Raw genomic sequence first — 16,108 nt, forward strand, 5'->3', positions numbered from 1 at the left:
TGTGCTTTTTCTTTTTGTATTTAACTAGGATTTACTCAACTTATACAGCCTATATGTCACATTATATGTGAGTATTATTTATTCATGTAGCCATTCATTCTTTCCATCAAGAAAGACGAAGAAAACCAGAGCATGAGACAAAAAATTGAGGCAGTAAAACAAAGAGACACTGATTGCGCCTTTTTTGTTGAACAATCCCTCTTCTGAATCAGAATTGCACCACTTTGATACAATGATGTAATGGATATACACATATGCTGAGATGATATGTAGGCCAACCCCACTGTGGGCAACACGGTGTAGTGAACAACCCCTCCTCCATTTAGCAGAGGGGTTTTAGGCTTTGAGAAGTACAGGGTGTTCCAGCACAGTCTGTGCTGAATAGTATACAGCCGACTGGCATGCACACATAACACACATATACATCCATCAAAATGTGTCCGCCCATCTTTATGCACACACACACAGAGACATTTCCATTCTTTGCACCGTTTTAAATATTTCCCACAGTGTGGCAATACAGTACACTATGTCCTCAGCAGTCCTCGTCCAACAGAACAGGTGCAGGGCTGCATTAAATATGAGCGTCAGGCGCGGGACACAAAAAACACATGCTGTATACAGGATATTGCATGAACATGCTGTGACTTTGGTGTGTGTTAAGTGGTTTAACACAGATGGATGAAAATCTTTCTGTCTCCAACTTGGGAAGGAAATTTTAATTCAATAAAAGAACATAATGTTTTGTCCTCTCGCACACAGTGTCACTGTTCCAATACAAAGGGCTGCCCTAAAGTCTGAACTGTATTGTTTCCATTCAGTTTGAGCGAGGAAAGCTGGGAGTGAAGCGTTTAAAGACTGACATGTGAGTCAAGTCTCATTGCTCTCTTCACCAAATGTAGCAATTTAATGCCATTTTAACATCAGAGCCTTCTGGAATTTGTTGCCTTTCTGTCTGTAATTTTCAACCTGTACATTTTGTACACAGCTTTTGTTGACCACTGCATAGTTTTTGTAAGCCAATGAAATTATCTTTGGCATCCTATTTCCAACTGGAGCTCAGTAACATAAAGTTGGTTCCTCACGGCTCTCTCCTGCAGCTGGTCTGGTTCAAATGAAGTCGATCTTAATTAATTGATTTGTCACACACTGTTTAAATAACATTCTTTTTAGTTTTAGGGCTCGAGGGAAGGTATCAACTATTCTCAGGTTAAAAGACTCAAGTCTAAGTGAAATCACAAGTCAAAGGTCCATAATTTTGTCAAACTACAGTACTAAAGATGCAGAGTAGTACTAAATTATATGAATTATTTATACCTCCTGAACATTAACACGATGTAATAATATGTCTGTCCTCAGATAAGTGCTCAAATACTTTCCCATCATTAACACATTCTTGTATCGTCTCTTTCACGCCGTCACCGGTATACACTGGCATTTGTCGCAATGGATTTAATGCCTCTATAAAATGCAGGAAGACTTTTAAAACAGCCAGACTAACTCATATGTTCACCTCAAAACGTTCCTCTAAAAGACCTCATTTCTGTATTTGTAACTTTAGAAATGTGGGAATTGAAGCTCAGTGTAACACAAGCTCAGACTGAGAACACACACATGTTCACCAACCCTACTAGTAGAAGCTTTGAGAGATGGCAAAAAAAAAGCAGAGGAGGGGGTCAGTGTTTCAGCTGCAGTCACGAAACAGCAGAGCGTGGGCACAATGTGTAAAATACTGTAGGTCTCAAGTGTTTTTAACACCACTGCCTTTTCAGGTTTTACTCGCTTAGTCGTTGGGCTGTTGTGTAGCTGTGTGTAATTTGTCATTTTCACAATACAAAGTGTCAGAGCTAACGTGCCATTAGCTGCTTGTAAAGACACTCAGAATAAGAAGACAACGCCATGACAGAAAAGCTGGTAATGCGACATGTGTTGAAGGATTATTTCCCGAGGGAGTCTCTCTGCAGGTGACTGAGATGAACAAAGCCATACAGTATGTAATTCACATGGTCAGCACTATTATATAATGACATAACTGCCATAAATGAGCTCTAATGTTCACTGCAATGGATTTTCTCCTCCAGTTTGGGACCTTCATGCAAACCAAATGCTTTCTGGGTGCTGCAACCACCCAGACCACTGATGCTCTCTTTAAAAACACACTAGCAGGAAAAAAGGCAAATATTGGCGTCTAAACGCCCACACACACCTGGTGTACAGTACTGAGTGGTAAACAAGCAGCCTCTTCACAAGCAGGAGTTGAAAAGGGCTCCCAGGTTTGTTTGCATGATGTGTTTATCACGGTCGGGAACCCTTTTTTTTTTTTTTTTGTAAAGTGCCATAGGAGAAGTGCAGCCATAAAGAGTAACCGCTTCTTTGTTGTTATTTTTGTAGCTTGAAGCAAGAGGGATGTTTAAAATGTCCCACAATTCAAATACATTCCTCATGGTTGAAGTGGACTGTGGGAGATAAAATCAAACTTTTAAACTCATATAAATCATCTACTGACAGAGAGAACATGTTGCTTAGTCGTGATAAATTATGACACAAATATATTAATAATTACAGAAATATCCATGGAGGATAATGGAGAAAAGTATTGTCTAAGCCAGGACCACTGATGTACATGAACAAAAATCTGCGAACACTTAATTAGCACTAAACAAAAAGTACACCCGAGGCTGATAGGAATGTGATTGGTTTTGCAAGTATTTGGTCATAAACAAACCGGATTAGTAACGTGATGATTGAAAAGACAGATGATAACCAAACTTATTACAATTCATCCTGAGGGCAGCCTGAATGTCTGTACCATATCAGGCCAATTCATCAAATAGCTGCTGAGATATTTCAGTCTGGAACAAAGCAGACCACCACTGCTATCCTTAGAGCCACACCACTAGCAAGACTAAAAGCTACACCTTTATGTGTACAGATGTTTTCATAGTTATATACTGAAAAACAAAGCACTTCATTCTGTGGCAGAATTTATTCTAACAGAAAACCTTTTCCTCAGCTAAGAAACTTGAAATTTATCGTGTTGTCCGAATCCCAATGTCCACACTCATGGACTCAAGGACTTTGAGGCATGTTCCTGATAAGTCCGCAAGAGCTTAGGGCTATCCCACTGTCAAACTGTCTTTCTCAGACATCTTGAGTCCTTTATTCAAACCTTCTGTAAGTGTACATTTCTACAATTTGCCTGAGGGAATTACCCAGAGTTCATAACACTGTGACATTAAACACAGGATTATCATGGGTTAACAGGGGAAGCCCAGATGCATTTAAAAAATATGGCAAACATGGAAGAGGCATCTACGAGAAAAAAAAGAAGTTTAGATGTAAGACACTGTTTTGACCGAAATAACTGAACTGATTATTTGATAATCACCTCTTGTCCACTCTGTAATAAGAGAAGAACCTGGAAAACCTGAAAATCAGGCAGTCGGTCCCTCAATTGGGCCGTTGTCTTGGCATAGAAGCCAATGTCACATTTATGTCAAATCATAATCACCAACTTCATCCCAACATCCAAGCTGTAATTATGTTTTTCCAAAAGCTCTGATATATCTAACTTGGCGCTTAACAATACAGAGGTGCCTGAAAACCAAACAAACACGTCTACCAAATTCAGTTATTCAAGATAATTAGACCTAACTTTATTGAATATAGCACTAAATTGTCAATTCACAGTATTTTTAATCCTCACACAGCCAGCTCTACAATCGTCCAACTGTCTTGAGTTGTCAGATGATCCTTGCAGGTTATAAAAATGTAGATCCAACCCATATGATGTACACATGACCATTTTCATGCTGCTGTTAAGTGAAGACCACTCTTTGGGTTGTTATATAATGTTCGTCAACACACAGTGGCCGGATAAATAAAACGAATGAATGAATGAATGAACAGTAAACCCTATAAGAAAATCCAGATTACATAAGGTTATTTTTTTGTTCTCAGTCATATAGGTACATTTTTGGAACAGAAACGGGATAAGTACAGGGGAGGATGTCGTTTATGTTGAATGCCCAGAGAAAAAAAAAATCCCTGCAGAGTGATAAAACTGCAGCTGTGGTTTCTGTGTGCCTCTGTGAGGGGGAATAAAGAGGGAACAGCATGTACAGGACAGTGCAGAGCTTTTCCATCTCTGCATGTGAAAGAGAAAAATGACACTGGGAGAGGAGATACTTGAGTTTTTGTTCCTTCCCACCACTGCTTCCCTCTCAATTTCATTCATAATTTACTGCCCCACTATTCTGTCTGCAATTAAGATTCAGACAGGAAACAGGCTGAGGCTAGACCCCCTCCGCTCGCTAGCACGCACACTTGTTCTTATGACGTAATGGACGACCCGGGACTCCCTGCTGCTCCCACTAGCTGCCCTACTTTCTGGCTGCGGAGGAACTGAGTCGGCTTCCTCATCTCTTGTGCTGCAGTTTGGCATCTAAAGAATCTATCTCACTGTTTATTTACCACGCTGTTTGTAAGTGCTGTGCCAAGCATGTGCCGCAATAAAATGAGCGCTGTCTGACTTAGGATCAAAATACAGACCAGGCTTATGCCATGTCCGCATAATGTTCCCAAATTTAGGACATTTTGGGTCAGTCTGATTTTTTTTAATCTGGATCATGATGCCCTTGTCAGATTACTAACAAGGAGGTTAGCTGCATAATGAACCAGTTGTGGAGTATGATGTTGATTGTTGGCTTTCCTATATATTTTAAGATGATTTAGTAGCAATGTTGTCCCGTTCACTGCAGGGACGACATGTGAAATACATCATTAATGCACTGACTCAGGAGTATGCAAACATTACACAACACGTTGTACAACACTCCTGCTGCGCTGTGCTGAACATGCATGAGCTAATTAACGCCTTTACTGGAGGAAATTATTCTAATCATCCTCCTGATATCTTTACTTGCTTATCACACATACATACTGTACGATGAGTAACTGTGAGTCTGGACAGAAATGACAAGTGGTTCTGCATAATTTGAATCCTTAAGAAAATCTGATTTAAACGCCTACTAGGTACGCAATTCCAGTACTTAAATGTACTACAAGGGTGCTACAAAGAACCTCAAGTTATTACTGACCTACATAGCAAATGAGACCATCAGTGAGAAAATTGTCTATTTGTATGTAGTTATTCTTAATACTTGTGACTGGGTCCCATTCTCCTTTAAATCAGATGAAACATTTAAAGCATGCAGACCACAAAAGCTGTTGTTTACATTTTCCCAGGCAAGGTTACAGTAATTAACCAGTTACAAAGTATCAGGAGGAGAATTTTCTTGAGATAATTTTATGTTTTGCACTACATTCTGTGATTATGGTGGTGAAAACACCTTTTGCTTTTGTCCACAGGGGCCTCCAAAATCAATACAATATGAAAGATCCTTCAGGCTCATTTAAGTATAAATCTGATGTACTTTAAAGGTAGAATCATTAGGATTAATTGGGATTTGATTCTCACTCCCAGAACTCCCAGAACATCGAATACAGACATTTTGGTTTGGTAAGGCACATTTTGTTATGTTCAAGTGGAAAAATCAAATGGCCACACTGCCATGAATCTCTGTGTATTCACTGAAAACTGATGGTGCTTTTGAGAATTGATACAGTTTCACAAAACATAATTTGCTATAATCCAGCTGGCTATATGGCTGAGTACGTGTTAATGTATTACATGTATTAGTAATACTAATTTAATACAATAATAAATAAATATGTAATACAGTTTGAAGAGTGGTGGTGTTTCCACCACCATAACCAAAAAATATGAAGTCAAAAATAAAAATATTTGAAGAAAAATCTCCCCCTGCTTCTTTTTAACTGGCTAACAAACTACTCACTGTAACTTTGCCTGTGAAAATGTAAACAGGGGCTCATTTAAAGTGATTTCAAGGAGAATCCGACTCGGTGGCAGACATTAAGAATGACTAAACAGAGATAGCCTTCTCACTGCTGTTCTTGTTTGTTAATGTAGGTCATATAGAAGTACCAGTGTTAAATTGAGACTGTTTCATAACCAGTTAAAAACACAGTTTAGTGCATTCAAGTAAAAGATTAAGAATGCTTCCTCCATCACCATGATTAGTGTTGGATGAGGATTTTAAGATGGCAAAATGCTGAGCAGCATTTACAAAAATGACTCATTGCTGGGTGGGTGGGTGTGAAGCCCTGACTCTGCTCGCCTCCAGATGCACATTTGGCAGGCGAACCAGATATATACAGTACACAGTACACTGTATATATATTCTTGCGTGCTTCCAAGTGGATTCATCAGTCATGTGAGCCGAGATAAATCACAGCTCTTGTCAAAAAGTGGAGGAAAGTAGTCCTGCTTCTATAAGCAAACATAGATGCTGCTCACATGTTTTATGTGGTGTAAGCAAACAGATACTGGACGTGCCACAACAGGCATTTTAGAAACGGTCCTTTTATCTTCCAGTGATACCAGGACGTTGGAGTGCATGTTTGTTTGCGTTGCTCAGGTACACAGCCGGGTGGGGCTTCGTTACAGGCGTGTTTGTGGGTTAAAGGTTTCCTTTATTACGTCTATTTTTGGCCTGGGCTATTTCTTCAAGCGAGACCTTTTAGCCACGTCACACTCTCTCATCCCACATTCCCGACGCAAAGTCACACTCAACTGTGGACCGTTTCGTGCCTGTGCAAATCAAAACATTCCTGAGGCTAATGTCTCAACCACACCCAACAACAGCTCTGAACACCTTTACCTGGTTTCCTGGTTTAAGAGCCAGAGGTGGCAGAAATATACACATTCACACACACGTAGAAGTACTGATAAATAATTCCCTGCAAATGCACAAAAACTAATTAGCCTGTTTTTTAAAACTCAGAAAATTAAGAAAAATAAATACTCAAGTAAACACATGTAAACTTCCAAAGTATTTGTTCCTCCCGCCTCACCACAGCTCTCAACCCTTGGAAACTACTTCAATAAACGCCCTTGTGACCCACCCAGTGGGCTTGTTTTGAGATGAAAGAAAGAAAAAGAGGATTTTAGTCATCAATGAATCACACACTGACAGGTATTACTGTATTTATCAGCAGACTGAAGCGATGTAAAATAAAACAGGATGTTTAAAGTCAGTGTAAAAGTCAGCAGGCTTTGTTGGTAAACTGGTGAGCTGGTGATGTGATGTTTAGTCTAACAAGGAGCAACGGGAGCAATTAGAGGCCAGCAGTGGTTTCCCCTGTGTGCTCAACCCTGCCGTCTGAGGGATATCCCCTCCTCACTTCTTTTTAATTTGGTTATCCACGCACAAACTACACGCGTATTTTCCTGACACAGACCAGGGACCTGTCATGTACATCAGGATTACTCTTTTGTGTGACAGGACCTTCTCTGAGTTGTCTGGATAACTTTGCAGAGACAGTAATTACTTGTACAAACAAAAGAAGGTAAATAAACTCCCGCAGGTCTCTGGAGGCAAATCCAGTTGACTGAGCTGTTGCCCAGGGGGGGGGTATGTGAAGCACTAAGCTTCTTAAAGCCACAGCAAAACAATTACGGGTAGCACTGAGATGTATGTTTCTCTGGGAAATGATACTTGCTCAGCCTCTTAAACAGAGTTCATCTTTCGGTGATAAAGAGCAAACAAATGTTGCATTCTCTCCTGACTTGGAGAGGTTGGTCAACTGGGGCGTATTTCAAGTGTTTTTCTTGTTCTCGGAAAGCTCATCTCACCATATCTTGAGTGTGATTACACTGCTGATGTCACTGAGGAAAACTTTGCTCAGTATGTTTATGCACGCAACGGCTCAGCTGATTGTGTACGCTCAAAGACACACAGACACCCGGTTGAGGTGAAATGCCACCCACCACTCAGCAGCTGCTGGGTGGGAGTCAGTCGTTAATGATCATAAGACGCTGTGACGTAAGGTGTCTGCTCTGATAAAGGTTGGAAGCAAAGAAATGAAACAATTACATAATTAGAAAATTAATCATCAACTTGGGGTGTCACGATTTCCAGATTCCACAATTCAATATGACTTTTTTAAAATCACAAGTTGATTTGTTTTTCAATTAAAACATTTTTTTATATTGTATTATTATGTATTTTGTATTATCAAGTAACAGGTCCTTGGTTTTATGCCCTGACACCTGCATTTACTTTTTCAAATTCTTCCTTAAAAAGATCTGTCTGAATGGTATCAACTAATAGGCTGTAGGCTGTTTTTTTTTCTTTGGATGCAAGTAAGCTTTTGGAAAAGGTAAACAAAAAATACTCTGAGATTTGCTGACTCTGCCTTTCGATTAGCTTCTTGCAACTCAAAGCTCATTCTGATCCATTTTCAATTTAATATTGAAACTGTGACACCTCTATCAGCAACCCATCAATTGCTTACCTCACTTTCCAAATACAAAATTATGAAATTTGTTGGTTCCAGCCTCTCAAATGTGAAAATATTCTGCTTCAGTTTGTCTTTTATGATAGCAGATTTAATCTCTTTAGATTTTTAACTGTATAATCTATAATCTATCTATAATGTGTATAATTTATCTGTATAAACGGCTCATTCTAAGGTAGCAAAAACCCAACACTTCTTACTTTTAGGTGATTATACACTAATGAAAGCATACTTATGAATACTATATTCCATTTTTGCCAATAGATCCCAGTGAGTCTTATACATTTGACCTTTCATGTTCTTACAAGACATTTCTCAGATTATCCAGACTACAAGCATGAGTGATGACATACGACTTTGAATAGGGAAACAACAGATAGTATTTACCAATAATTATGAATAAACAATGCATACTGTAGTAATTCTCACAAAATAGTGATTGGACGATTGAATGAGGACTCAATCCTGCTCAAAGAGGCTAATTAACAGAGTTATCTGGATGTTTTTTAAAATTTGGAACCTAGGTTTATGTAAAAAGGCAAGCTCACCCGCACTACTTGCACATGCACAAACACATTAGAACACACACCCCCACAACCAGCAAAACAAACAAACACACTCCCACATTGCATCAGCTATTATGTATTTACTCCTTTACCGTTATGTTGGCCCCTCTGCCAAACTCTGCAGTAAATACACCTCAACCTACAGTAGTAAGAGTTCAGGAATTTATTGCACACACAACCCTACACTTGAGGTATGCCTGTAATGATTTCTCACACACTCCGGGTCAGCTGTCTTTGCCTCCACGCAACACACATGGGCAGCATGCCAGAGGACGTGCAAGCAGCCATCAAGGTACCAGTCAGACATGCTTTATCATGCATGAGATGGAGTACAATGTTAACAGGAGCCATGCAGAGACTGGGATATGAAATTACAAGTTGTCACATTCTGTTCTGGAAAAAATTATAGCTTGGCACCAACAATACAAACACATGCAGGAGTTTATGTCTCTCTGTTATGTAACAATTCATACATAAGTTTTCTGCAATTATATGTTTGCAATTATCATGTTATTCAATATTTTATTTACTGAGCTTGAGACAGAAGACAGAGCTCTTACTTTGCGATGCTATGTTTTATGCAAGAAGATACATTAAGTTCAGGATAGACTGGAGAATGGATGCCAAATTTCGAGTTATTCAGTTAATCAATAGATATTTTCTCACCTTCCACTACAGTATTCTCTACAGAGCCAGTTTTGTTGGAGAGGCAGATTTAATAAACTGCAGTGCATCTACTCAGGATGAGAAATAAATGAGCTCAGCTGTTGTGCAAAGAGCTTCTCAGTCGATGTGAAAGCTCGCCAGGCACGTTTTACTGGCGCACTCGTTTATCAAGAGGCCAACACAAGGTGAGCATAAAGTAAAAGAGATGTTTCTTGGATGGAGATGACAGTTTTAAAATAATAAAGTACAGGAGATTGTTATCTCACTACAAGAAGAAAGAAAGGAATCTGCATGTCTCTCTGTATGTATGACAGTTATTTGCATATCTCAAAAACTGGGTGTATTGCTGAGGACTGAAGGGAGTTCAGTGTCAAGTTTATTTAGGAATTATTGCAATTTGGCCTGATGGTGGTGAATCTGCAGGTACAGTCAAATCCATCATTATAAGCCACGCCGATTTTAGTTTAGATAGATTGTCCACCATTACGAATTTTGTCCAAGTTTGTTTTTTCACTCCTCCTCCTAAAAATTTTGCACAACAGTTACTTTTTCCAGATTTTTGATACTCCATACAGTTTTGCTATAGCTCGCCCTCGAGGTTTGCTCAAATGCTGTGGACAGGGCTTATACAAAAAATATCTCCTGAATGCTTTGTGCATTTGCAACCACATTAAATGGATGTGAAGATAAAATCTCTGAGTGACCATGAGAAATTTGGTTCTATTTGGCTAATAGGCGGTGCTGTAATAGCATCATTTAATCACAGAGGAAGGAATCTCTTTCTGTCTGACTGTGTGTAGGACTGTTCACATATCTCGAGGATCGTTCATCTCATTTTCATCTCACTTTGGCAGGTGTATTGTTGAGGGCTCAAGGGAGTACAGTGTCTAATGTGAAGTTGATCAGATAAGTGGTTCTTGCAAATGCTGAAAGCAGTACTTCCGAAGGCTAAGCAATCGACCTGCTCCGAACATGCACATGCCCTGAACAGGCACTGCACCAGTTATGTTAAAGACGACAGATCTATGGGTCAATGTTTATTCTGTCATTACTAGATAATGATGATAAATACTAGAGTATGAGAGAAGTACTTGAAGTACTGCATACCAGAATTAAGTTATTTTATGTCTTTACAGGAAAAGCAACTCTCTAAACTGACATATGTTCATCAGTTTATGTTGTCAGCAAATCCCTAAACTCCTTGTCTTTGTTCTCTATTTCAGCAGCCAAGTATATTTTGAAGTGACGCTCGATGCCAAAGTGGAGTAGATAAATGTGTCACCGCCAGATAAATAAAAGCAGCATGTGGTAGAAGGCCGGCGTTAAATTCATTCCCTAATTAGCTGGGGCTTAATTAGCTTGGACTGAATAGGAGAATGAATGGCTTTTATCTAAAGAGTTTCTTACAATGGATCTCACTGCAAGGAGTGGAAGCCCCTTGTTATGCAAGTGCAACACAGTGTGCTTTCCCATGCATAACATAAAAAAGAAATAGCCATGTCTCGTGCATTTTACAAGGTTACACTGCGAGGATAGAGTGTACAGGCACGTGAGCGCTCAAAGGGGGAAACATAAATTTATCCCACATGTGACATTGCAGTATGTTTCTATATACACTGGACTATCCTTTCTGAGACAAAGTTTTGGGCAGTTTTCAGAGCATCTGACCGTGACTTTGTGTGTTATATTGTGAGTGTGTGCGAGGACAGAACAGAGGGCTGTCAGGATGACAACATGGTAATAAGGTCAGTGAGACTGAGCAGCACTGCAGTTCAGGATGGATAGACTCCCTTAGTGGGACCTTTGAGGAAGTGGCCCAGTAAACTACAATTTGTGGTTGAGTGGGTGATGAAAACAGTCCTAATTTTTGGGTAATTAATCACATAATGTCCTTTACCTCCCACACTTTCAAACAGACACCCTGACTATAAATTAAAGCAGCAGGTACTATGGGTTACTATGCATACATCGTATACACACCAAAGCTTGGAAAGCTGGCAATCTTTGCAGATGATAGTCAACACAACTGTGCACAAAAGGACAAAAAAGTACCCTTGCATGGTTATCAATTCTCAATTCTACATGGACAGTCTGAGGTAGACCATGTGAAGTCAAAACACATGCAGAATAAAAGAAAAACTGTGAAAGAAATAGTAGTATGTAGTTATTTTTTCATCTTTTTGAGCTGCAAAGCTGCAAGAAATCAATTTGTTCTCGTGTGCTTAATTTCAGTAACATCTGTGTATATTTTCAGAGCTTTTTCGGGCCTCAGATCTATGACATATGACTGTTTTACATAATTGTTCCAGTAATGCAAAGAGATGGAACACAATTCAGAGATGACAAACTGTGGAAAATCTGGGAAATGCACTTGATATTGCAAGTTTTTCCAGCTTTTCTCAGAGGCTGGTGCAATGCATTTTGAGGTTGGGTAATTTTCTGAAACGGCAGTTTCATTGTTCAATTAGTTTTTGAGCTATGGATGAAGTAGCACAGTCACGCCCTTGTTAGCCGGCAGTGGGACTGTCACCTCGCAGGCCATCAAGCCACCCAGTCAAGCGAAAGCTGGAACAGCATGTACCAAAACAACACCCATCAACATCTACAGTTAGAGCAGACACTTTGGCTTTTGTTTAGCACGGGTCACTGTTGTTGTGAACGCAGACTGGACAAACCGATTCACTGTCCTCATCACCCGACCTAGAATCCCATCCCACGCCCTTATGATGTTGCCCCCAATTTGCAGAAACACTCTTGCATACTGTTCAAGTAAATCAAATAACTTGATAAAAGATGAATATTTTAATACTTATACTTTTCCTCTCTGACCAAACATTCAGCAGCAATGTTTATGTTAATATCTGACATGAAACAACTGTATCACAGTCTAGATAAGAGATTGTGATGAAGTGAAACAGATGAAGTTAGATATTTGTTTGACATTGCTGCCCTCTGCTGTTCAGTTGTGCTAACAGCAACAATTCTTCCTTGCACAAACTGACCCATAGTAACGGCAGGCTTACATTTAACCTGATAACAAAACAATGAATGAATGAATGAATATAAGATGCTACTGTTTAATTCCCACTGACCGCTGAGTCCTGTGATGACTCCAGCTGCCTCTTGAGCTCAGCTAGCTCTCTCTCCATGTGGTAGACATCTTCAGACATTTGCCTAAAGAAGACACAGTTTAGTAGCATTTCATATGTAGAACATCATCACACCTGGAGCAATTTGCCTCCAAATAAAACTCTGTGGTACAGCAAATAATTTACTTGTCTCTGCAATGCTCAAAAAATTCTTGCTTTTAATGTCTCCAAAACTACAAAATGTGTCCCTCATTTTGTGTTTTTTTTAGTATGTTTTTGTCACAGAAAGATTTTTACTTTACTTGTGATTTGTTATGCAGAATTTTAGAATTAGCATCTGTGCAAAGCCTTAATTGAAATTCCCATCTCAAAACAACAAGCACCTCTGTCTTGTATAGTTATAAATGGTATCATAATTGGTGAAGTATTTGCAGTTATGTTTACCTGTGGACAGCCTGGGCCCTGCTCAGCTGGCAGTGGAGGCGCTTAACGATGGCTTCATAGCGCCTGTTCTGGATCTGAAAACACAAACTCAGTTTGATGAAACAGGAACTCAAATTATAATCTTGGGCTTACACCTGTTATATCTTTATTCATGATTTTATATTTCAATTTCAAATTAGATGTGTAACATCTGGTGTAGCATTCCTGCGAAAGTAAAATGCAAATACTGGCTAAAAGTGATTTCTGCATTTGAATGACAAAGTTGTTTTGCCTTCACTTGTTGTAGATGTTCAGTATATACAGATTAGTGATGGACTAATTGATTATCTGTCATTTTGGGATAATTTGCATCAGATAGATGCCTGTGCTCACAAGGCAGACACAGACACATCTGCAGGCAGTCTTGTCAGTGTAGCTGCTCTGGAAAACAGTTAGTGCTCCCTCTTGAGAGTTTTGGGAAGGTGTCGGGAAAAAGTTTGTTTCAAGCCCTGTTTAACGCTCTTGCATCCTGCTGTAAACCTTCGCCTACATTTTCTCAGTCACCATCATCTTTTCTAAATGTTGGCGCATTTCCCCATCTTTAATGACAGCAAATCTAATCTAAACTATTAGTGGCTAAAGTTAAATCTAATCCAAATATGTCTAAACACCAGAATTAGCCACTGAAAAACCCATAGTGGCCAACCACTAATAAATGATAGCTATATTGCTCCAATTATTCATTAAACAGTAGATTAATCTACAACAATTCTGATTTGCTGTGTTTTTGGGGTCTTCTCTGATAGTAAACATACAGTATCTTTGATTTATCATCAATGAAAGCAATTGTTAATTGCAGCCCTATTTTTTACTCTTTGCTGAGATTTTACAGACTAAAAGTGTAGTTGGTTAATTGAGTTAACTAATCGTTAGTTGAAGCTCTGGTATAAAGAGTCAATAAATTCACAACATCTCTTTGCCATACCTCAATGTCTTTCTTTATCTGGGTATGCATCTGAAACTTTTTTTGCAGTTGCTCTTTCCTCTCAGCTGTAGTCTGCCTTTTTATAGAGATCTCCCCCTTCAGAGCATTAATCTCCCTCTGCAGAGAATTGACCAAAACAAACAAACAATATTATATATAAAGTTTATAATTTCAGTAAAATGAAACTCAGGATAATCTAGTCCATTATTTCCACCTTTTCCCTCTGCACTGTGTTTCCATTTGGATTCTCCAAATCTTTCCTCAGCTCCTCTTTCTTCTGTCTCAGCATCCTGACCAGTGCTCTCTTCCCCTCCAGCTCTTTATGGGCCACCGTCTGACTCACTGCATGCAGAACAGCTGCTCTGTGAGCCTCCATCTTCTTTCGGTAAGTGCTGAACTCTGCCAGTGCCACCTCAGCCTTTTCCTCCTCTTCGCTTATCTCAATCTGGAGCTCTGTGTTCTCCTTGCTGATGGATGCGTAGCGATCATGCAGGGCTTTTGTCTGCCGCTCCAGGTGTTCCATCTCGCCCTCCAGCATTAGGGTTTCCCTCACTTTAGATCTCAGCTCCTGTTCTGCTGTCTCGCCTTTCTTCTCAACATCAGAAAGAGTTGCCTGGAAAAGAAAGCACAACATCTAACATCACATCTAAATCAATGTCTAACCCCATAAGTACATTTTTAAGATGCAAGAACCCTTGACATAAGATTAGTTAAGACATATTACAAGGCTCACCTACTGACCAATGTTTCAATTTCTGAAAAACTCACTCCTTTTAAATATTGCGTGTTATTATGTTAAATAAAACTTAACCAATATAATCTGTAGTAATTAAGGGATGTCTGTCATGAGCACCAATGTTAATGGGCAATGTAAACATTTTCTATGTAATTAAATGCCAGAAAGTGTTTTAAGTGCATGATAAAGAGACTTAAGTTTACAAGCAGTGTAATCTTGAGTCTGTAGTTAATTATCTAGGTGTAAAGGTGAACCTGCAGGGAGCTGAGTGTCTTCTGTTTCTCTTTCAGGGCCTCGGTTTGGGCAAAGCCATGTTGACTGACATCCTCAATCGCCTTCGTTAGTGAAAACCCAGGTTTCTCCTCTGTTCCTGAGGGATAGTTAATAAAAATTTTCTGTTGAACCAGCTGTTACTCAGTGGTGGAATGTAATGAAGTATGTAGGCCCATTTTAGCACAAATTTGAGGCACTTGAGTTTTCTTGAGAATTTCCATTTGTTATGCAACTTAACACTTATACATCACTACATCTCAGAGCCCAATAGTGCACTTTTTACACCACTACATTTGTCTGACAGCTTTGTTTGCAAGTTACTTTTCAGATTACATTTTTGCAGACCCTTTCTGTGCAGAGAAAACCCATAAAGTAGTGAAAATGAACTCAACCTGAAACATCCACAGCAGTAAAATGCAACATTAACGTTAACACGGTAGTAATATTAATCCAAAAACATCAAAATAAAACACTGGCAGGGACCATTTTTACTACGCAATGAGTACTTTAAGTAAATATTGAGTAATTTAGTAACGTTTGGATGAAGGACTTAGGTTATAGCGTTAGCTACACAGGACGGGAGCTAACGTGTTAATAATTGTCTAATTAAAAGCTAGCTAAAAATGTTTGTTCTTTTTCGTAGTTAAATTGTCTTTCACATACTCGGTTACTTAACAAATGTTAATTTATTGCCAATAAGCCCGTTCTCATCTTACCATTTTCACTGGAGCCATAGTGTGACATTTTGACATCAGTTATTATAGCTCGAAAAGCTGCCGTTAATTGTGACTACATTAACCAAAATGGACAAAATGTTCGAGCTAGTGAACACGACTGACTGCTAGTTTAACTTGTTTGTCGGAAAAAAAAATACTGATAATACTATTAATAAAATAAATAAAATTATGTGTTCGACTACCTTGGCTTATGAAAGGCAATTTCATGAAAAAAAAAACCCACAAACGTTAATTTTGTTAGCCAATTAATT

At 39.1% G+C, this 16,108-nt stretch overlaps 1 protein-coding gene across 1 annotated transcript; it reads right to left on the bottom strand.

Annotated features, from left to right (window-relative positions):
* Window positions 1-3,956: 3,956 nt before the first annotated feature.
* ccdc122 (coiled-coil domain containing 122) lies at window positions 3,957-15,943 on the bottom strand. Its single transcript, XM_084713234.1, is given in 8 exon segments — window positions 3,957-3,995; window positions 3,997-4,086; window positions 12,707-12,788; window positions 13,148-13,221; window positions 14,112-14,228; window positions 14,326-14,724; window positions 15,102-15,217; window positions 15,837-15,943. Coding segments are annotated over 8 exon segments (945 nt in total). The 5' UTR covers window positions 15,865-15,943.
* Between the last annotated feature and the right edge of the window lie 165 nt (window positions 15,944-16,108).

Source organism: Lutjanus erythropterus, chromosome 24, assembly GCF_056507025.1.
Source record: "Lutjanus erythropterus isolate fLutEry1 chromosome 24, fLutEry1.hap2, whole genome shotgun sequence".
Lineage (NCBI taxonomy): Eukaryota > Metazoa > Chordata > Actinopteri > Lutjaniformes > Lutjanidae > Lutjanus > Lutjanus erythropterus.